This window comes from Pinus tabuliformis, chromosome 9 (genome assembly GCF_031772625.1).
Source record: "Pinus tabuliformis cultivar Carrire ecotype Pingquan chromosome 9, CPIR1, whole genome shotgun sequence".
Lineage (NCBI taxonomy): Eukaryota > Viridiplantae > Streptophyta > Pinopsida > Pinales > Pinaceae > Pinus > Pinus tabuliformis.
In genome coordinates, this window is record NC_142307.1 from 969,912,410 (window position 1) to 969,936,624 (window position 24,215).

Consider the following 24,215-nt stretch of genomic DNA (forward strand, 5'->3'; position numbering starts at 1 on the left):
TAGATTCCACAACAAAAGCAGAATACGTGGCAGCAGCTGAAGCAACGAAAGAAATTGTGTGGCTCAGGAAAATTCTTGAAGATTTGCAGGTAAAACAAGTACAATCAACTCCACTCATGATTGACAACACCTTTGCAATAAAGTTGGCCAAGAACCCAAAGTTCCATGATCGAACAAAGCATATCAATACTAAATATCATCTAATTCGACATCATGTTGAGGCCAAAACAATCCATCTCCGTCATTGTTCCACAAATGAGCAAATTGCAGACATCTTCACCAAAGCACTTGGAAAAGAAAAGCTTGAACGATTCAGAATGATGCTTGGACTCACCAACATCCCTTCAGATTAAGGGGGGGAATGTTGACACCTAATCTTCATGATTGGGGAATTTGTGTAAATAAATAAATTAGGAATGAGAACAGTCATCGGGAGATGAACTGAACAATCACTCCTATTGTATATAACAATAACCTACCTATGGAATAATAGACGAATCAGTTTTACTGCCTTTGGAGAGTTACTGCCTGGCCTGACACCGCCTTAAGGAGCAAATGAACATTACTTTCTTTCTTTTGATAATCTTTAATACAAGGCTAGCTTTTGCATATTTCATCTTGTTTCTCTCGTGTCTGGTTTTCTACCCAAGGGCTAAGGAACACTACAAGTGGTATTAGGGATCCTTCCTGAGCCAACATGCATTCGACTTTTAGCAACAAAAAAAACTAAGTTATAGGCATGTTTCGACATCTTTAAATAACACAATATTTGTCACTTGTTAAGTAGATTTATAGTTGGGAATTGATAGTCATGTTACCTAGTTGGACATGCTTGTAACCTCTATTGGACAATACTCGACAAAAGCATTTCATAGTCTCCTAGCTCTTTAAATAGTCACAATAGCAAAACCCTGTCTACTTGTACCATTTCTAATGAGTACTGACTACCTAGTGGGTCTTGTTTAGTAAAAAGGACCCTTTTACATTGAATAATTGTCTAGTGTTATCTAATGGGCTTTGTCCAAAGATGGTCAGATACATTAGTTGACTAATTCGTAAAATAAAGTAGATACATTAGTTTTGGCATCAGACAAGTAGACAAGGTTTTGCTATTTTGACTCTATTTAAAGAGCTAGGAGACTATGAAATTCTTTTGTCGAGTATTGTTGCATTTGGAAAGGAAATCTGCTTAGTAAATATTCATTCCGCCTTAAGGGGCAAATGAACATTGCTTTCTTTCTTTTGATAATCATTAATACAAGGCTAGCTTTTGCATATTTCATAATGTTTCTCTCTTGTGTCTGGTTTTCTACCCAAGGGCTAAGGAACACTACAAGTGGTATTAGGGATCCTTCCTGAGCCAACATGCATTCGACTTTTACAGATCCTTCCTGAGCCAACATGCATTCGACTTTTAGCCAAAAAAAAAAACTAAGTTATAGGCATGTTTCGACATCTTTAAATAACACAATATTTGTCACTTGTTAAGTAAATTTATAGTTGGGGATCTATACAAATGGAAAATATAAGTCATGTTACCTAGTTGGACATGCTTGTAACCTCTATTGATACCCCTTCAAGTAGTACAGCATTACACAACACAAATATATGGAATTGTCTTCCACGCACTTTATAATATATCAAAATCCCCATAGGCTCACCTGAGACCAACTTTATATAAGTTGTGATATTACTTAGTACACCAAGAATAGCACTCATTGAGATCACTTTTGCATACCAAGGAATCAAGTGGTATGAACAAGGATACAAACTATCCTCCTTGGCATTGTGAAATATCAATCCACCTTAAGAGGCAAGCAAACATTACTTTTTTTGTTTTGATAATCATTAATACAAGGCTAGCTTTTGCATATTTCATCTTGTTTGTCTTTTTCTATCTAGTTTTCTGCCCAAGGGTTAAGGAACACTACAAATGATACTAGGGCTCCTTCTAATCCAAGATGTACTCAAATTTTAGCCAACTTTTTTTAGGCTATAAGCACATTTCGATGGCTTTAAATAACCCAAGATTTGTTGCTCGACCAAAAAATCTATAGTCGGGAAAGTATACACGTAGAAAATACAAGTTGTGTTACCTAGTTGGGCATGCTTGTAGCCTCTATTGATAACCTTTTGAGTAGTAACTCATTATACAACACATGTATATGGAATTGTCTTCCACATACCTTATGGTATATCAGAAGCCCTATAGTTACAGCGAAAACCAACCTTACATAAACCTTTAGTTGTCCTATTGTTATAATACACCAAGAATAGATTTCTTTGACATCACTCCTACATATCAAGGAATCAAGTAGTATGAATAAGAATACAATCCATCTTCCTTGGTGCCATGAAAGATACCACCACCTACATATCAAGGAATCAAGTAGTATGAATAAGGATACAATCCATCTTCCTTGGTGCCATGAAAGATACCACCAAGTATTGGAAGTGATACTCGCACCAACGTTTAAACATAGGAGACCTATCTAAAAATATTCCTTGCACAATGTTGAATGAATGGGTATACCTCTCTAATAACCTTTTCTTTGCGTGGAACCAACATTACAGTGACATATCTCAAAGAACTCTAAAGCCACTAGTATCGTAATAAGTCTAGTATAACACCTCGAAAAGATTTTAAGCCTTTCAATGCCCCATAATTACAACATGGCAACCAAAAAGCGAAAAGATGGAGCGAAAATCAAATATTTACAAACTAAATACCATAAGCTAGATGACTCAATTTCCTAGCCTTTGGCAAAGATCAACAAATAGGCATTTGAACTCTCCCAAATTACCCAAAAAGGAGTTGACCTCAATTACACATGGCTCAAGGTGCCAAAAACAACATGGAACAACCCAAGAAGTACTCAACAACTAAAGAGAAGCATACTCACACACTCTTTCTGATAACCCTCACACACTCTCAAGACCACCATTCATGGCAACACTGTTTAAAAGTTGACATGAACAAGTTTAATGGGTCCAATCCCTCAAGTTTGGTTATTACCTAAATGGAACACTATGTCTCTCTCCATGGAATTAGTGATGATATACTAGAATGGGGGTTTCATATATGTACCTTGAACATTACCAGTGGTAGCAATTGTATAAAAAGGCCCACGACAACTACATTTCCTAGAGCCATTTTATGAAATCTATCTATGTTCATTTTGAACAAGCCACTAAAAATTGGGGGCAATTGGCAAAATTAAGACAAACATGTACAATTATAGATTTTATATCAGATTTTGAATTGTTGACAATTTGTACAAAGGGCCTTTCTAATACCCCTTTTTAGGGATATTTCATTAGTGATCTCAAGGAGAAAATTCAAAACACGTCATAATGTAGCACCCAACTACTTGGTTTGAACCCCATAAATAAGCTACAGAAGCCAATATAGTAATCAATGCCCAAAGCAATAGATCTTCATTCACTTCTTGCACTTTCCCTCTTGTTGCGTTCACCTCAACCCCTCTAACTCTCTTCCCTTCAAAATTGAAAAGTTGTCCCTGGAGAAAACAGGAGAATGTCAATGCCTTGGAATTTGCTATAATTGTGACGAGTAGTAATTCAAAGGGCACAAATGTAAAGAAAATAAATTATTTCAAATGGATGTACTTCACCTAGATCACTTAGAACACATGGTAGTTGAAGGCACTCCTAAACCTAAATTTGAAGACTCAACAACTCCTACAACCTTACAAGCTCCTTGTGATAAACCTCAAATTTCTCTCCATGCTTTACCTGGCTTTTCCACAACCCAAACTTCGAAGTTGATTGGTTACATCAAGAACTACAAGCTGATTGTGTTGATTGATTGCGATAGAACCCATAATTTTGTTCATTGGAGAGTGGAACACCCATTTTTATGTCCACACCATACCTAATTTTCAAGTTATGATAGCCAATGGGGATATAATGATGTGAAAAATGTGACGATTCAAATGTGCGGGTATAATGAAATATGGAGGTTGATGTAAAAAATGTGAGGATTCAAAAGTGGGGGTATAATGAAATATGGAGGTTGATCTGAAAAACGTGAGTCAAATGGGTGAGTATCAAGGGATGTAATGTAGTCCTTGATGTAGAATGGTTACACATTTTGCGACCAATCATCATGGAATTAAAGGCTTTATATATGAGCTTCACTAAGGTTGGACAAAAGCATACCCTCAAGGAGCTTAAATGTGGTTTCCCTAAAAGCATTACCTCTCACCATATGAAGAAGCTATTGAAGAAAGGTCGCTTAGGCATTATCACCTAGTTCAATACCATACAACTAATGAACACCTCTCTAAGGGAGTTTGATTTACAGTTGATCCTATTTAAATATCAACAAGTATTTGATACACCTCGTGGCTTACCACCTACAACAAGCCATACAACTATTGAACACCTGTCTAAGGGAGTTTGATTTGCAGTTGATCCTATTTAAATATCAACAAGTATTTGATACACCTCATGGTTACCACCTTCATATAACGAGCATGACCATGGAATCCCCTTGGCTCTAGCTAGTTAACAACCCAATGTGCATCCTTACAGGCAACCTTTTACACTTTGGAATGAAATAGAAATGATCATTCGAGAACTATGAAAGGTTGGAGTCATACATCCAAATATCGTTTGATACGTAAACAACTGTGAATATTCCACTAAAATAGTTCATCACAGTAAATGTTATAAAATTACTGAAATCTATAATATGTAGGTTAATTTTTCCTTCAGATTTTGTATTCTCTAATTGTTTATTTTCTCTTTAAATAAATGAAATAGCTAAAACGAGAGAAATAGAGAATAAAAAGAAATACACACACACCATCCACAATAAACACAAGTTTGGTCCTAGGAAATCTTTACGAGAGAAAACCCAACTAGAAGGTATGGCTACTCTACTCCCTTTTCTTTGGTATGGAAATATGCAAGTACAAAGGAAGAGGTACTCTCTACGGAATTACCTCAGACTTGTGGCATGCAAGGCTACTAAAGAACTTTAGCCCCCACAGTTCTACCCTCTAACTTCCCACTCCCAATTACTCTACTCAACTATGGAACAAAATGCAATAGCATAGAAAGGAACCCATAGTCCTCCTAGCAGCTTGGCATTTAACATAGCATGATAGCCAATTAGGGGTAAGGTTTGACTCCCTCAACACTTAGCTAGAGTTATAGGTTTTGGCCCTTCTAAAGTCTTCTTGAAATCCCACACATGGCTAGCCCCATATGCATGAGTAACAGGGGCTAATGTGGCATCCTCTTGTACCAAGGTGATCAAAGGCCAACTTGTGATCAACATGCAAGAGGCATAACTTTGGCATACAAACTCTAACTGATGTGGTTCATACACCGTCAAAAAGGTCTCTAAGTGTAGAACAACACCAAAGAGTATAGGACAAGCGAGAGTTTTTTGACCCCAAAAAACATCGTTTAATGCCTCAAGTTGGCTCTGAAAGGTTTCAAACCCAAATTCTCAAAATTGCGGCCCATCATTAATGTGACACTGCCAGGCAATTCCACCAATTTTTATCACTCTAAAAGCATCAAGATAGATGAAAAATAATATAATGCTCCAATCCAAATCGCTAGCCCTTACTCATCACCCATGGTCATGATATTAAAAAAGTCGGTGTTCCACAGGGACACGTCCCCTACCTGGGAAATGCACCCCACGCTTTTTTGTGCTCCGAGGATGTGGGGATGTTTCAGGTACATTTCTCACCGTCCCCAAAAAATGGAAACGCGAGGAAACTCGGAGGGGGGATGATTCCTCCCAAAAGAAGAAACGTCTCCTGCGTTCCAAAAAAAATCAAGGTCTTGTTGGACTCAAATTGCCAAAGTTCCAGGGAAGCAGAAGTACAAATTTTTTCAACATAATCTGATCAGCAGTCCATGTGTCATGGTTATCCCATTCTGCAAGTTATGTAATGTAAATGATCCTAGTAAAACCTTGAGTCTATGTATCAACCTACGTAAGCCTATAATTTTGATGACGAATTCCATCCTAGGAGGTCTTTTAACCTCGTTGATTACCTATGTTTCTAGACACGGCTAATCAAAAGAGTTTTTTCCCTCCAACTTAAACCCCAAAGCTAGAGTGAAATTTATTGTCGAATTATTAGGTGAGTCCTAGTGTTTTTAGTTGAGTCTGATGTAAAAGTAGTTTGGAAATAATTTAAGCTAGTTGGCTTAATTATTTTATTACAAATCACTTGGTTTACTAAATCATATTGTGTCGCAGATGGGCTGTGTGTCTAAGCCAAATGTGTATTTACTCTTTGAGTTTTGTAAATGAAAAATCTTATGCATTAAGGGGTTGGAAAATAATTAAATCCCCTCGTGTAAATTAATTAATTTTTCTAGCAAAATTAAATTAAATTATAAGCCAAAAAATTAATTAATTATAGTCAAATTTAAATTGTCTTAAGAAAATAAATTCTCCAAATAGAAAAATTTGCGGGTCTTAAAAGAGTCAATTTTTAAAGGTTCTCCGAGGAATATTGTATATTTCAAGAAAATTTGGACCCTTGTTCCTTGGTGGTTAAGTCAAAGTCAATTTTTTGAGGATGAGCTAATTAAAATGGAATTAAATGATAAATTCGAAAATTCCTCGAAAAGAAAAAAATCAAGGGCTAAGATTGAAATATCTTGAAGTGTTTATCAACGGTCAAGATTATTTTGACAAAGATCAAAGAAACTAGCCATTATTTTTCCATTTGGAGGATTTATCTATAAATTAGAGAGTCATTTGGGTCTCTAGCATCTGATTTCTTGCTAGAAAATTGTTGTTGAAGCATCTTTGTAATGCTATTGTCCCGTTGGGAACTATTTTTTTTATCATAATAAAGACATTGGGGTACAATTCAAGGTGTTCATGCTTATTGATTTGTGGTATGTACTGACTGCAGGCATTCTTATGTTGTGTTGAATATTGGTAAGATTTGTTTTTTCATTAGATAGAGATAAAATCATATTATTGATAGTTTTGAGCTAATCTTAGGTGGTTTGATTCCCCATGTGATTAACAAATTATTTTGAGATAAATACATAATATTTGCAGGTACTTAAGTCTTTGGCCTCCAAGTTCACAAACTTGGACACAATTCATTGTTACTTGGATCCCAAATATTTATGTGATGGATTAAATCTTCCCTAAGGTTATAGTGTACATTGGAGTTTCTAATGCATTTTTAGCCATTCATCAAAGAAAAAAGTCAAAAAATATTTCTCTGAAAATTTAAATTTTTCAAAACCCTTGTATATTTGTAGATTTTGTAAATTAATTTTGCTAACTTGGATTTTGAGGTTTTGAGATTTTGTATATATTTGGGGTTTGGGTGTTATATCTCCATTTTTTGAGGTGAAGTCAAGAGAAAAGGTTGAAGTAGAGCTATATCTATGCCCTTGAGGGTAAGATCTAGTCTCTAGGAAATTTTGCAAGGTCAAGCACCGAAAATTTTGCAGTAAATTTCAGATCTAAAGGAAAAAATTGGCATTAGAGACCTCATAAACCCTAGACGTCTAGGGTTTTCATTCTATTTTTGCAGATTGTTTATTTTCAAATCGGGAAAAAACTCATTTTTTGAAGGCCATAGCCCTTGCCCAACCTAAAGGGCTAGTGTTTGGGACTTATTTTGCAAGCATTAAAAAGGTCATAAGCCCTACAAGGGCTATATCTCATTGCAAACAAGGATTTCTTCAAAGGATTGGCATTTTAGCTCTGACAATTTGTTTTGCAGCAATTTTGGGGTTAATACTGAGTTTTCAGGTGCTCACCTTCATTGGAAGCCTTCCTAGCCATCTACAAGGCCCCAAAGCCTCTTGGTTTGCTCTCTAAACCCTAATTTTTCACTATTTTGCTACTGCTGTAATTTTTATTTTATAAAAGTGATATAATAGCCCTAAAGTCACATGTTACATGGTCAAAATTGTTTAACATTGTAAAATTTCCTTTTCGTAAATTTAGGCCACTTAAGCATCATCCCAAATCTAGTCTAGATCTAGCTTTTATGCTTGCTAGAATTCACTGCATAACTGAAATTTCAAGATCTGAAATTTCTGAAGCGTACACTTAATAAGGGTCTAAAACTTGAAAATTTCAGTTTCCAGGAAAAAGAATATTTCTAGACAAATTTGGCATTAATTGTAACTGCATTAGCTTGTTGATCTGTCAATTATTCACTGCTGTAGTAAATAAATCAGATTTGAAATTTACTAAATCACACTATAAAGACCCTGAAAATTGATTTTTTTCAAGTTGGGTGAATTTTACTATTTTTTGGTATATTGAGAATTGTTTCTGACATCTCTAACTTGTTGATCTGTGGGTCAATTCACTGTTGTAATAACTTATTACATGTCTGAAATATTACTGAATAAATCTTCATAAAGTAAGCTACACACATAATTTTACTTTTGTTGGTGATTGGAAAGTTTTGTACTTCATATGTTGGGCAAATTTTATAATTTAGAGTGATTTTTCTACTGCTGTCAAAACATTAATAAGCGCTGAAATTTTCTTAAGTACTACGGTTGATTTAACTGTTGAGATCTAAATTTTCCGGAATTTGGCACCTAAAGCACTTCTACATTTAATCTCTAGATTTGATCTTGTGATAATTGGAATCTAATTGACATCTTTGTCTTTGGTAATCACTCCAAATCTTGGCATCTAAGTTTTCATTTGGCTATCTTGAATGGTGATTAGTTTATCTTAAAGTGGCATCGAACATTATTGAAAAATTGACATTTTACATCCTATGAGAATTTGTTGAAGTTTTACACCGGTGTCTCTAAAGCAATTTATCTTGTTCAAGATCATCTCATCATCGTTAAATACTCTCGTTATAAGCTAATTCACAATAAGTACTTGAGTAACAAACAATCTTAATTCAAGATAATCTCACTCATAATCTCTTGCATAAGCATCCTAGATCTAACTTGCATTAAAACTTACCTCCTAGCATAAGCTAGGTTGATAGAAATCTAGGGCAACCCTTCTCACCTAGCTTGAGGGGCTTGGCAACTCTTCAATGGTTAACACGGTGACCTTGCAGTCGTCAAAGCCACAATCTCTGCAACGTTAGAGGCATCCGCTGATAGGAGCACAACAGAAGGTATCGCTAATCAGGCCCTGTTGGTCTCCTTCCCACAACCTACCTTGGAGCCCAACTTCAAAGTAGTTAAAGGAAGGCCATACTTAAACTAGGCACATAATTAAAATAAACCAAGATCATTGCATCTCACATAGATCCTATGACTTGCATATCATATAGGATAGTTAATCATTCAAGCAGCAGATGTCTATCCGGTCACTTGGTTTCAAATCACCGTAAGTAGGAATTTTGACTCCATTAAAGCACTGGTCTCATACATAAAATCTAATCTAATCATTAATCTTGCTAAATTTAACCAAGTAACGAGGCCATTCATCCGTGTCTCCCAAACAAGTTGGTTTCCAGCTTGTTTTCCTTCACCTCATGCCAGAGGGACTACCCCTCATAGCCTATTATTGGAAGACAGCTAGAATAGAGTGGGCAAGGATCAAAGTGACAGTGCCCGCCCTAAGCAATTGTCGCAGTGCCTATATAATCTGAGCAACATCAGATCTAACTGGGGCTCACATTCTATTTTGTCGCCAAACAATTTAATGGGCAGGTAAGGGTAAGGTACAGTACGGTCTGGAGTGTACAAAATATGAATTTGTACTTTGTGTCAAGAAAATGATGAGGTCCACTTGCAGAGGCGTGTTGAGCTTCTGACTGAAACTGATTTGTTCATTCATTGAATTATGTCGCCAATAATGGAGGTTGGTCGAGTATCGATTAGCCCTCTGCATGCTCCGAGAATCAGATCGACTAATGATCACTATTTTAAATACCGGCCGTTTCGACTCTGATTCGGCCGAGTTGGCCCGAGTCATAGCCCAACCGGGTCGACTCGGCCTTTGAACCAGACCAGCCGGCCGAGTTGGCTAACGACTCGGCTGGCTGGGTAACAGTGGCCGGTCAAGTCACTTCAGCGGCATTTTTTTTTAAATTTCATTTTTGGGGACTCCCTGGGCTTCCCTGTCTTACTCATGGATTTCCCTTGTCTAACTCTGATCCCTAGTATTGATATGTTATTCATGGTAATGTTAAATTCTTAAAGTAAAAGGATGAAAATGAAGATTTAAATTTTTAACATTACCATGAAATGACTCAGGATGTTTGAGAATGGTTCCGGCCTCATTGGATTTCATATGGAGAAAGTAGAATTTTAGATTTCATTCAAAATCTAGTAGACTTATACGTTTTTCAGGATTTCAGGATTGGGGGATTGCAATGTTTCCATTGAATTTTGTCATGTATTAGTGTATGGAACTCATATTTAATCAAGAGCACCAATCCCTCTATGTACCTTGATGTTAGTGACATTGGTTGTCGAACTCCTCCGGATTCGCTCCCAAACCGGGAGCTTCTAAAATGTCGCTCCCGCTCTCGTTTTCGCTCCCGATCCCAAGTAACACTGAGCCAGATGATGTTGGCAACTCTAGCAGTAGCCAGTAGTACTGGTCACAAACTTTTGTTGTAGAGGCCATTTCTACCCTCCTTGGTTGTGTTTTTGATTTGATCTCTACATCATCATCGTGTATGTATTGAACAGTGCACTGGGTGCCATTTTGATATAATGGATATATTCATGAGCCTACTTTGATGATATGTTGTCTTCTATCTATATTCTAATGCTGTGTGTTTTGGAAACATGAATGAAAATCTTTAAAATTATGTGTTTTTATAAAAAATAAATATTTAATGTATTTTTTACAACGACCGAGTCAATGAAATCGAGTCGACCGAGTCGATATCGAGTCAGAGTCAACCCTCGGCCGAGTCGGAGTCAAAGTTGGAGTTTTAATACATTGCTAATGATATGACTCGAATAAATGATGCCAACTTCATAATCTAAATGATACGACTCATGTTTTATTTTTGTTGACAACTTGATAAATATATACAATCAAATAGATCAACGGTTGTTGATAGCAGATTGCGAGATCAGAATAATATTAAAATAATGGTTTGGTAACATGAAAAATAATTTGCATTGTGCTACTTGCCCTTCTTTCTTTGTAGGAGATATTGTTTGGATATTTATTTGTATGATTGTATCATGTTTTTCATTCTAAATTTGTTTCAGTTATATGATTCATCAATTTATCCTTCATGATGTAGGCGTTATATAATGATAAAGACAGTGAAATTATAAAATTTCAATGATACATTTATAATATTTTAGTATTTTACAATTTTTGTCAGGGTCCCTTATGTTAAAGACCCCCGACATCCCCCCACATTTCCTAAAAATTAGCAGGGAGCTTGTGCATAGGCCGCTCCTACGTTTCCTCGGTCCCCCATCCCCACGTCCCGAAAACTTGGTGGAACACTAAAAAAAATATGACCTAATTTTCAAGCTCTCAATAAGTCAACCATCAAGGACAAATTTCCCATTTCAATTATCAATGATTTCTTTGATAAGTTTCATGGAGCAAAGTTTTTTAATTAAACTAGACCTTCATTTAGGCTATCATCCAGTAATAATTGACAGACACAGCTCTCAGACAACGTTTTGCACAAAGTAAGGTTATTACGAGTTTTAGTGATGCCTTTGGACTTTGCAATGCTCCATACACTTTTCAAAGCCTCATGAACAAAGATTTTTCAACCTTCCTATGCGATGTCATATTAGTATACTTTCATGATAACTTGAGCTACAACGAAACTTGAGAACCTTATATAGAGCATGTGGATAGGGCCTTTGAACTTATACTAAATCACCAGTTGTGTTTTTGAGTCTTTAAAGGTTGAATATTAATGTCACATCGTTAGCTAAGATAGGGTGCAAGTGCATCCCAAGAAAATTGTTGCTATGCAAAGTTGGCCTCACCCAAAGACCTTAAAGAACCTATGTGAGTTCTTAGACTTAAAAGCTCTAACAATAAGTTTGTGAAAAATTATGGAAAAAATTGTTGCTCTTTTAACAAGCTTGCTAAAACATAAAACCTTCATGTGGAGTCAAGTAATTGAGCAAAGGGAGTCCTTAGGAAATCCTAAAAACAACCAACTCAAGGTACATTCAAAGTTCACATAATTTATAGCTAGTCTTCCTCACATAAAATGGTACGATTATTTTTGTAATTTACTATACATTACTAACTCTCTCATGTCTAGGTTTTTGAATCATAATGATTCTTGTTTGGGTGATTAATCTTTAGATTGAATCTACCCTTATCACTATCTCTTGTTGTTTGCTCATTTTGGTGAAACCCTTACCACCTCTAGGGTTCATTGTAAAACCCTAGCCTTTCAATGCTTACGGTATGCTAATGATGAAACCCTAGTATTTTAGGGTTTGTTGATAAAGTTTAGATCTCATAATGAAATCCTACTCTTTTGATATTTAGGGCTTTGGTAATGTTATGGTAAAACCCTAGCGCTTTTAGGGTAAGGTCCTAGGAATGAAACCTTACGTTTTTGTGCTACCATATGATTTCCTAACCTGATTAAATTTGTTGTATATCTAATTTTGTACTTTGATCTACAAGTTTACGACAAAACTCTAGTAGAGATTGATATTCTAGGGCACAATAATGAAATCGTAGAAGTATAATGTTTTTGCTATGATTAGAATGCTAACTTGATTATTGATATGATATAGTTTTGATGATGAAATCTAGGGCTTGTGACAAAACCCTAGTAAATGTTGTTGCAAGAAGTCTAATGGATGTAACTCTTGATTGATTATAAAAACTAACTAGGTTTAAGTCTTGAATGTCTAAAATCTGACTTATTATGCTCTTATTATAATGACATATTGATAAAGTTAACTTCATGCTCTTGTACATATATATTTGTGTTTGGTTGTACTTGTTGAAAGTTTACAGGTACATAGTCTTCAAGATGATGAAGATGCCTACCTCATATTTGATGATGATATTGAGCATGATGGAAAGAGGGAGCTATGAGAACCTCGATGACATTAAAGTTCGATAGATGACCTTGTTGCCATGTGAAGGAATGATGAAGTTTTGGAAGGTCTAAATTCTCTGATAAATTGTTGATGCAAAAAGGAAGAGCTTGTGTGACTGGAAGAATAAGATAGTTGATGGACTTGTCCCCTAGTTACTTGGATAAAGGAAAGTGTATATCTCCCTAGTTAAGAGGGATCTTGAAGAGAAATGAATGACTTCATGAAAAGGCCCTGAGGATGTTTGAAATCGGAGAATAGTTGAACCAAGACTGATGGTAATTCGTGATTGATAAAGTTGTGAACAAGACTTGGGTGTTCTTGGAAGAAGTGTTGAGGTTGAGTTTGGTGTTGCTAGAAAAGTAAAAGTAAAGCTTCCGACTAGATGTGTTTAATATGATGATGATCTAAGCAGCATCAGTATATTTGAGAAACCCCGAAGGTTTGAGCTAAACATATATATATTGAAAATTTATTACTAATTGGGGTTGTGATTGTGCAGGATCTTTCCATATATAAGGTTGAATATTTTTCGAAGCATGCTTCAATTGGTGGATATATCTGATTTAGTTTATAAGGAGAGATGAAGATTCTTGGGGCGACAAGATGCTTGGGAGGACATTTGGCCGGCCTGTGATGATGTCTAGATCCCGAAGAAGGGAGGGTGGCGTTGGTTTTGGAGCTCCAACATTGGATACGCACCTAGATCCCTAGGTTGGTGTTAGATTTGAAGCCTGATGATACCTAGAGTGGCTAAAGCTTGAAACACACCTTAGTCCCAACCAGTTAGATACCTTGGTCAAGTATCTAATCTGTAGCATTATGTGTTGTTGCTCTTCGTAGAACATATCATTTTGAGATCTTCCATGTACCTTTGTATATATGTAATTATGAATACCTCCCTAGTTAAGAGGGAGTGTTGAAAAATGTAACTAGTGTCGGTCTTCATAATTGTATTTGTTAAAAGAAAGAAAAAGAATTTTTTATTGTAAAAGTAATTGACTTACTAAAACATGGGTTTCATGCTTGGGTCATTGGTCAATAGGTCAAAGCATCCATTGTGTACCCTAGGATTCTTGTACTAAGTCAAAGTCAAAGCCATTATGTAATAAACCCTTATTGTGCATTGTAAAACAAGAAAGAAATTTATTATTAAGTCAAAAATGTCATGTAGGCCTCCTCCACCAAGTCAGCCCCAAGGGAAGAACAAGTTGGCTTCATGAAGAGATACAACCAACTTGAAGGGACTATAAATAAGAAGAACATTTGACCTATTTAATGAAGAACTTGTTTTGCAATTGAAGTGTTAAGAAAAAGATACAAAATCTAAGAAAGGAAGAAATAAGACAAGCGAAGGAATGGGGGATAAGTCAAGCAAAAAGGACCAGACATTCTGCCACAAGTGTGAACAATTATTGCAAGGACCGAAGGTGTAGGTCAATTTTAGAAGTTGTAGAGATTCTTGATGACTTGGTGAGAAGAAATTTGTACTAATGGCTGACTTGGTGGATGGAGGAACTCTATGTCTTGGTCAAATGTCTAAGTTGTCTCAATTTGATTTGAATCTACCCGTGGAAGAGTTTGACTGGGTTTTCCCCTTCATAGGGGTTTATCCCTGGCTGAGCACCTACATCTTGTGCTCTCTTGGTGTCTTTGTGATCTTCGTAAGTTTTTGGCAATTGTCTTGATGATGAATATATATAATAGCAAAGAATAAGAAGTTCTAAATAATCACAAGAAATTGTCGAGTGAAAGAGAAATAAAAATAATAAGCCCTAGGTTAAGCTACCCTAGATTTCTCAACACCTTGTTCATGGCACAAGGGACCCCCCTCTACACAACAATTTAGCAGTTTAGTATACATGTGTACATAACTTGCCACCTCCTACTTGAACCTTTGCCCTCCAAGAAGGAAAAACATATTCTTGACCATTAGGCCCACTCAAGCTACAAGGACCAATGGAAAAATACAAAATTTGAAAACAAGGTAGTTTGTGAGAATGGTCATAAACAAAATTTTAAAGCCCTTAGTACATATTTACAATTTATATACTTAGAGTAGTCAAAAAATTATATATATAGTAGCACAACTTACATTCCATAGAACTTAGATGTAAAAAGCTCCACATACTCGTATTGATATATTTTTCTTATAAAATTTAGATTCTCTTTGAACATACTACATATATACAATTTCTATAGCCATTGTAGTAGTCCCAAAATACATAAGCACAAACCACAAAATCAAAAAGTCTGTCACATTATACTTATTGACATGATCCAATCATCCAAGATAATTCTAAATAGGAATAGTATGCCACCAAAGAAATTTGACTTTCACTTCAAAAAAGCCTAGACAGAAAACCAGCAAAGCAAACTCATAAGGAAAAAAAGAGTTTTTTGTTTGGTTAATCTTGAAAACCAAAAAATCCTTTAAAACAGATCTTACAAATTTAATCCTTTTGCTTGCTTAGTTACAGCTGCTTGTTTCCTCGAGACACATGGCCATAGGATACTTCATGGATTCTTTTCGGTAAATCATAGACAAACTTTAAGGAAGACTAGAGGAACTTTATCAAAGCTTTTGTCAACTGATATAGATCACTGTTTTAAAAAACGGCCGAGTCGACTCCGATTTGGCCAAGTCAGACCAAGCCAATGCCTGGCCGGGTCGACTCGGTGGCCGAAACAGAACAGCTGGCCGAGTTATTACGGAGCCAGTCATTGACTCGGTCGACTCGGTAACAACTCGGCCGACTCGGTAATGACTCGACCGGCTCAGTAACAACTCGGCCGACTAGGCTCTTTGACAAAAATCCTGAAGCACATTTGTCAAAAGTTGTTCTGCCTCCTACATATCAATGGTTGGGTTGTTGTTTATTGCATATTTATAGCCCTAAAGTAATCTATCACTGTGAGAAAGTTTTGAAAATTACAAGGCCGAAGTATGGTTATCCTAAAGGCATGAATTAGAAAACTGAAACAATGCATTGCGCCATACAATGTTTTTAAAAAAGGCAAACGTTCTGGAAATGGACTAATAAATACATATTTACATCTGATTGCTCTGGAGCTTGACCAGAATTAAATCAAAGGTTTTGAGACTTCATTAGGGGCAGAGAATTGGTATTATTGTTGTTGTAGTCTAGTGATTGTCCTTAGAATGAAGCAGAAAAGAATCCTGGCATTGGTGGCTAAGTATGAACTTTGTATTGGACAGTGCACTGGGTGCCATTTTGATATAATGGATATATTCATGAGCCTACTTTGATCATATGTTGTCTTCTCTTTATATTCTAAAGCTTTGTGTTTGGAAACATGAATGAAAATCTTTAAAATTCTGTTTCTATAAAAAAAAAAAAATAATGTATTATTTACAATGACCGAGTCGTTGAAATCAAACCGGCCGAGTCAATACTGAGTCGGAGATGGAGTCGGAGTCGACCCTCGGCCGTTTCCAAGTCGGAGTTGGAGTTTTAAAACATTGATATAGATATATTTTGTACATTTGACCTCGAACTTTCCTTGGGCTTTTCCTGATCATTTAACTCATATTTAAAACAACACAGATAATAGAACTACAAAGTTTAGAAATATTTCATGCACTTTATGATTCCATCCTGATATGGTTTTGATCATTTAGAGCTCAATATTTTGAACTTTTTAAACCTTTAAATTTTCTCGCGCCTTTCCCCAATCTTTTGACTCACTAAATCGATGCAGACAACAGAATTAATCTTTAGAAATCTTTCATCCACCTTATGATTCCATCCTTTCCATGCATGTTTTCCTGATCCTATACCAGTGTAAAAGGAATACAATTCTAAGTGAAACTTACAATGCCTTTGCGTGTGCCTGCTCGGCGCAAAATGCCTTAAAAGAGGAGCATAAGGAACTAGCTTTCCCTTCAAATCTTTCTGCAACAAATTCACAAAAGAGAACAGTGAAAATATATTGCAGAAAAATAGCAACAACAGAACTAATCAGATTTGCAGCATTTGCCTGAATTCCTACAAAGATGAAAAAAAATCAAAAAATAAGATTAATGCATGCAAAATTATGAAAAGTGCAAACCAAAAACACAGTGAAAAAGAGATAATCAGTTAAACAGAGATCCAGACATCACTTTTGGTCTAGAATGAAGTATGGTAACAAAGAATGAAGAAGACAATAAAGATGATGAACTGATCACCTCGTAGTCTAGAGTGCAGCGAGGTACACAGCATCTTAAGACTTGAATGGTAAGCATCTTCAAAAATTCAGGCTCTGACTGTAACAGAGGAGGAACATTCATCTGCAAAAAAAGTAAAACAGTTTGTCCAGATAATAACAGGTAGAACACAATATTATTGATAAAACAAACACAATAATATAAAGGTGATCTAAAGAAGCACAAAGATTGGACATCAATATCCCTTGCTTTGTTCTAACACATCTAAGATTCTTCAAAAGACAACCACAACATGTCAAGTTAAAAGGAGAACTTCCAGAAACAACTATTCTAATAGAAAAGGAAAAATTTAACAAGACAAGTCCTATCAACTTGGCCTATGCACAACAGTTAACCATGAAACAAATAGTCATGTTTTACAGCTTCGAAAAATATAAGGAAAAACCCAAGCATATAACATTTTTACAATGTTTCTAATTTCCACAGTCGAAGATAAAAATGAAAAAAACAATGTGTATTCAACATAACACCCAAAAAGGAAGTATAAAGCTAGAAATGCAATCACAATGCATATCATAAAACGGAAAAACAAGTAGCAATTCCTCTTGGCAGCCAAAAAAAAAAACAGGAAAAATCCAAGCATATAACATTTTTACAGCGTTTTTAATTTCCACAATTGAAGATAAAAATAAGAAAGCCAATATATATTCAAAATAACACCCAAAAAGGAAGTATAAGCTAGAAATGCAATCACAATGTGTACCATAAAACAGAACAATGCGGATAATAAAACTGAAAAACAAGCAGCATTTCATCTTAGCAGCTACAGAACACAAAATTCTAATATAAACACAGTACAACATATGAGACTAAAATTTGCACTTTTGAGAAATAAGTTTAGCGAGTATGAACATTTTAGGACATGGCCCTGAAAGCTTCATAAATCTGCCAGTTAGTATAAACAATGCAATCAAAACAACCAGAATAATAAAAAAAAACAAAATTTCGCTGGTCCCTATATCATTGCATACCCTTCACAAAACAAGATATTAAGATAGTTTACACTGTACACAATACCAAAAAAAAAATCGTAATGAAAACGCATAACAAATACAGGTACAAATTGGATCAGTAAGAATTTAGCTAATTCACTGAAAGAATGCCCTTCAAAATCAATAGAAATATATTGGACACCACATCAAAACCTGAACCAAATTTACAAATAGGAGTTGATAACACAGTTTACGCACCTCCACCCATTTCAGAATCTGCTCCACAGGTTGGCTTCGCATAAGGAACTCGCTTATTTGATTCTCAACTGGAATTAACTATGTAGAAATAGAGCAATAGAGGACACATACATCATAAAATAATAAATACTGCAAATTAACAGGGGAGCATATGGAATACCATTTTGACTATTCATGTCTTCTAATACTTACTGGATACAAATATTGTAACTTTTTCTTCTCAAGAAAAGCCTCAAATTCTCCATGCTTCTTAACACAAGGCATGAATTCTTCCAATTGTAATCTGGATGTCCTATACATATCCGTCATTGCAACTTCCCCTTTTTCTCTTCTTACAAATTCCAAGACACTAGTAATTACATCTAAAGCGAGACCTATTTCTAATAAATGCCCTGATTCCAAACCTCCTCCCTTAATAATCCTTGCAGATTCAGCAAGAGAAAGAATTTCTGCTACAACAAGTTTACCAATAATCACACCAAAGAACTCAGGTGCCCTGGGTGCATCAACAACAGTATCTTCCAAGGAAGATAATGAGATCTCCAGTCTGCAAAAGAAATAATGCACATCAAACTAAGGAAGATTATTTTATAAAATAAAAAACTAGTGCGCAAATCACAGCCCATGATTATATCAGTAAAACACATCCGTGGCATTCTGACAGAAAATAATCCCAAAGCTAATACTAACCCCATCAATAGTTGCTCGTGACTCAGCAAATTTGGCTTTTTGTCACAGAGATATATAAGTAACTTTGCAAGCAAATCTCTTTCAACATTGTTCCTATCAAAGGAATCTGTAACCCACTGCGACACCATATTTGAGTGAAACCATGGTGCCTTGAGCTCATCCATACACAAAGCTGCTTCATCCTCGTCTCTCACACTGTATAAACGAAAGATATGAAAAATAAACACTACAGATACAAATAAAACTGAATATATAAAATTACAAAATCATCCTATTAGAATATGGCACCTGTAATACTCTTTTATAGCCATATCAGACTTCTCTCGCAACTGCTTCTCAGTTAGCGGCACTTGTACAGGTGAGAGACTTTGGAGTTGGCTGCCATGGTTTGCAGTCAGTTCAGATTTAGCAATAGAAGACTCTGGTCTCCTAGAATCTCTTCTGACATTAGGTGCAGTACTTCTTTCTGGAATAACTGTTTTCTCAAGCAAAGGCTCCATAAGTGAATTTGGAGGTTTTGATACAGAAGCTATCTTTATCGGCAGATCTTCCTTCACTGGAAATCGATGAACATCCATATGAAAAGCATGGTCTTGCATTTGACCCACATTTACTCGTCTGTTATCTGTAGGCAGAATTGGTGGGACATCTAATAAAGTACTCCGCCCAACCAAACCAGGATTCCCCCTATGGCTCATTACCCTGGAAAGGCTTCCCTGGGGGGCAAGCGCAATAGGAACATCATCTGGTCTGTGTGTTAAATGCATTTGCATTGACCTCTTCTCTGAAGGAGGCCTGTCTTCTAATCGTACATCTTGACCACCAAATCCACGCAATCCCATCTGGGCCTGTGCTCCCCGAATCTGCTGAGATGAACCCACTGGTTGTCCTGAAGAATACACCATGGATCCAGATCCACGTGAAGTATAATCAGGTGGCGTATGGACCCTTCTTCCAGATGATCCCATGCCAGTTCCACGATTAGAGCGACCACCATGTGCTTGTCGTTCTTGAACTGCATCTCTGTGTAGTTCCTCAATTTTTTTGGGGCCCTCTACCTTCCTCCTCTGCTGCCATCCATTTTTCCTAAGATCAATTACATCTTTCAACAGGAATCTAAGTCTGGAAGATAGTTTCTGATCATTTGACAGTTTCATCATTCTATCAAAATATGCATCGATGTGCACCCTAGCCTTTGGCCGGTCAATCATGTGACCAATAGTACTCATCAGTTTGCAGAGTGCTTCTAAATCTTCTTCATCAGGATACTGATACTCCCCAAGTAATTTTATGATACACTCATGCATGATCCTTTCAGTAAGCATGCTCATTTTGTACAACTCACCAATGAACCGTATGTTTCCTAGCATCCGCCTCCGTGCTTTAATTCTTTTTTCTTCTCTTTCCTCTTTGGATAGCTTTACTTCACCTTCTTCTTCCAGCCTATCAGCTTCTGCTTGTTCCCTTTCCCCCCTTTCAAATTCTTCCTGACATTTGTTCAGAAGGACTCGCCTAAAGGTAACTTTCTCATTATTTTCATTAAATTCAGGTAAATCAGCAGCAAGATCAACACAAAACTTTGAATACATCTCACAGAATGTGGGCTCCATCAAGGCTTTATCAAATATTTGAGATATGACACCCGTAAGAGTTAGTGCAGAATCAATATCAACTTCTTTTACCTGTTCAAAAAGTTTATCAAAATTTTGAGGTGTTAATTTATTTAATATTGCTTTAATCTGTCTTTGTTTCAACTGTTCATCATCGGAAACTTTACCAACTTCATACTTGTTCTCTGCTTTGTGCATTGCAGGAAAATTATTACGTGGAGATGAAAACAAGCCCTTCTGGGAGGAAGCAGGAGCTCGTTGCCACCTATCAGCATCAGAAGTATTCCTTGGAAAGCCACCTGGAGGAACATGCATTTGTGTCAAAGGACCACCAGAATTAGGAGAGGCAATAAATGCATTCATTGGTGCTCCACGCACATTCCTCAAAAGTCCTGGATTTATGCCTTGCCCAGGTCGAAACCCACCAGTAGGCCCCCCAGGGCTTACTTCCACCCGAGTGTCCTTCCCTGGAGGAAAACTTCCACCTGATCTGTTCCATTTATCCTCAGCTCCTAAATTGTTTCCAAGGTGTTCAGGTCGAACATTCCCACTAAGCTGCCAATCAAGAGCCCTTCCAAGGTTTGGTGATGTCTGTATTTCGCCCATATGGCTCATAAACCTGGAAGGGCTGAGTATTTCCATTATGTCAGATTGAACTAACTCAACAGGTAATTTTCTAAACTGATCCTTAAATGTCAACAAGAAATCCCTTGTGTACTTTCTATCTTCCAGACATCTTGCCTTTGGTACAACCATTTGCTTTGCATTAGTAGATATCGTGGCACATTCTTCTGTCACTTCGTTCTGAGTAGGAAATTCAGCTACATCTTCCCAGTCATCTAGTTCTTTCTGAACTTCCTTCTCAGAGTCATTGACAAAGGCTTTTTCATTAACAATGGGAACAGCTACAGTTGATGCATCTGGATAACTTACATCTTTCTGCTTTTCTTCTGGTGCCTTGTATGCATTATACAAATCACCAGCTGAACTGGAAGCGTCAGCTTTGGCCAGACATTCTTTCCTCTTCTTCTTCTTGCTATCAGCCCTCTTATTTCCAGCGCCAATAGAGGCTGTGGCTACAGCCTGATGATTGGTAACAGGAGGGGTACTTTCATTCTTTTCGATAGTATTATGAACTATATTCATAGGCTTGTCCCTCAAATTAGCATTACCTTTTTTTGCAACACCATATAATACTTCCTCAGCTTTAAATTCACTAGCAAAAGAGGGAAATTGTTCATACATAGCCATTGCTTCTCCGCAAATGCCACTAGATACAGAAGGCAGCTCCGTATCATGTGGAACTTCTTTGAGTTGATAAGAGTCACCTTTCCTAAATCTTGCAGCAATTGAAGTGCTATCTTTGTTCTCCTTTCTGTTGACCTCAAGCAGTGTCAATTCTCCATCCAAAGCTGGAAATGATAGCTCTTGAACACTTACATCTGAGCTCAAGTGTTTTTCATGTGGTTCATCAGGAGTTGTGCTTAACTCAGTAGCCAAAGATAACTCCTCACCTTTTATTTCCTCAGTCGTTGGTAAGCTTTGAAAAAGATTGTTTGATTCACAAATTCCCACAGTACTGACAATGTCATTGGATTGTCCATGGTTCACATCAAATACAGACAGATTTTCTGAATATGATTCAGAGTTATAAATATCCTTGGTTTGACTTTCATCCTGATGAACAGCCTGACTCTTGATTACAGGAACATTGTTGCCAGCATCTAAGTTGTTCACAGAAAAATTACCCCCACTAGGTATTTCAGTTGTGCTTTGTATCTTGAAATCTCTGACAGTTGCATCTGATTCCGCATCTGCTTGACTGGGTACTGAGCCACTTAATTCTAATTTATTAAACTTTTCAGTGACTTGACCAATGTCCACAGACCTTACATTGTCCACAGGCTTTACATATTCAACAGGCTTATTAATCGCTTCATGGCTATCTCCTACAAACTCATACACAGGTCCTGACGGTCCATTTATCCTCTCTGTTAGCAATGTTGAGGTCCCCACATTTAATGTGTTCACGCCATTCATTGAGCTCCCTAATTGATGTAAAGTTGATGAACTTTCATCAGCAGATAAAGAAATGCCAACAGGACTTGAGAAAGAGACAACAGAAACAGAATCAGGTTCTTGAGGTAATTTTAACATCTTCTCGCTGACTTTTCTGGTCAAATCAGAAGAAGAGACTGAAGCTTCCTTTGAATCGTCATATTTCAATGTAGAAGGTGCCTTTCGTTGACTCTTTTTTTTAGGTTTCTTTTTTGAATGCTCCCTTGCTGTTGAACCTGATGCTTTAACAGAATCACCTTTAGGATTTTCATGGCCAGAGGTTTTTGATCCCAGTTTTTGAGCGGAAACAGTGGCACAGGACGAAACCGTATCAACAACTGGCACTGACTGAGCTGAAACAGTCGTGCATGTCATTGAGAGTTTGATGTCATCAGTAGCTGAGACCACCACAGGTTTTGTTACACCACAGCTCTGGACTGATACCTCGTTTGCTACAGATGATGAAGATGAACCCAAAGGTTCAACATTATGAACTTCCGAAGAAACACTATCAGCTGGAGTGAAAAGCTGTTCTGATGAATCCAGTGGTTTACTTTGGGGCATGTCAGTTGCATTGCTTAGCAAATGAGTATCTTGAGTCTGAGTAGAGGATGAAGTAACAGACATATCCTTTTCTGAAGTTGATGTAAGGCGAGTTTGTGTTATGCCATGACCCCTTGTCAGAGAAACTGGAACTGCAGCACCATCATGAACAATAGGCCGTGAAAGCTCAGTGCTAGAAGCCCCGGAAGTTTCAAGCTTGGGAACAATGGACTGTGCATCCATCCCAGAGGAAACAATTTGTGCTGGTGATTGATGTACAGAATTAGATCTTTGGGGTGGAACTGAATTTTTTGGATGCGGATAAAAAGTAGATGAAGGATGACCATACGATCCTGTCTGTACAGGGTAAAAATTCATAGCATGTGAAACACCTGGAGGACGTGAGAGAATAAAGCCATTTGTTGCCATTCTCACTGACAAGGAAACAGATCCTGGAAGAGAAGTTGTGGCAGCATTATCCGACTCAGATTTCTTACCACTGGAATCAAACCTCAGCTCTTCATGAGTCTCTGGATGAGTAATCTTCACCGCCTTATTGGTACGGGCAGGAATATGGTGATTCATCACTGGAGACCTAAACTGTGTACCAGAAATCCCGCTTGGTAGCTTGGTCCCCATGGGAAGACTCATTTGAGTACCCAGATGATGGACTATCTGTGGTAGTTGTTGCGATGAAAACTGACCACCAATGGGATTAATATGTTGAGGCATACCATGTAGTGAAGGTGGCAGTATATGTGATTGAACATTCAAACGCTGCCCTTGTTGCATCAGCACTTGCTGTGAACGCAAGGCAGGTGATGGTAATGTTGGTGGTGGTCGCGGAGGAGTACCCGACAATTGTTGTGAACTTGGTGC

General features: G+C 37.0%; 1 protein-coding gene across 1 annotated transcript in view; it reads right to left on the minus strand.

The window, feature by feature from the left end:
* The window catches only part of LOC149151953 (eukaryotic translation initiation factor 4G-like), a 109,839-nt gene that overhangs the window by 16,076 nt on the left and 69,548 nt on the right, over window positions 1-24,215 (minus strand). Inside the window, 6 exon segments of the mRNA XM_089446014.1 lie at window positions 16,853-16,931; window positions 17,207-17,308; window positions 18,436-18,513; window positions 18,628-18,982; window positions 19,126-19,320; window positions 19,414-24,215. Of these exon segments, the coding sequence (XP_089302140.1) occupies window positions 16,853-16,931; window positions 17,207-17,308; window positions 18,436-18,513; window positions 18,628-18,982; window positions 19,126-19,320; window positions 19,414-24,215 (5,611 nt within the window).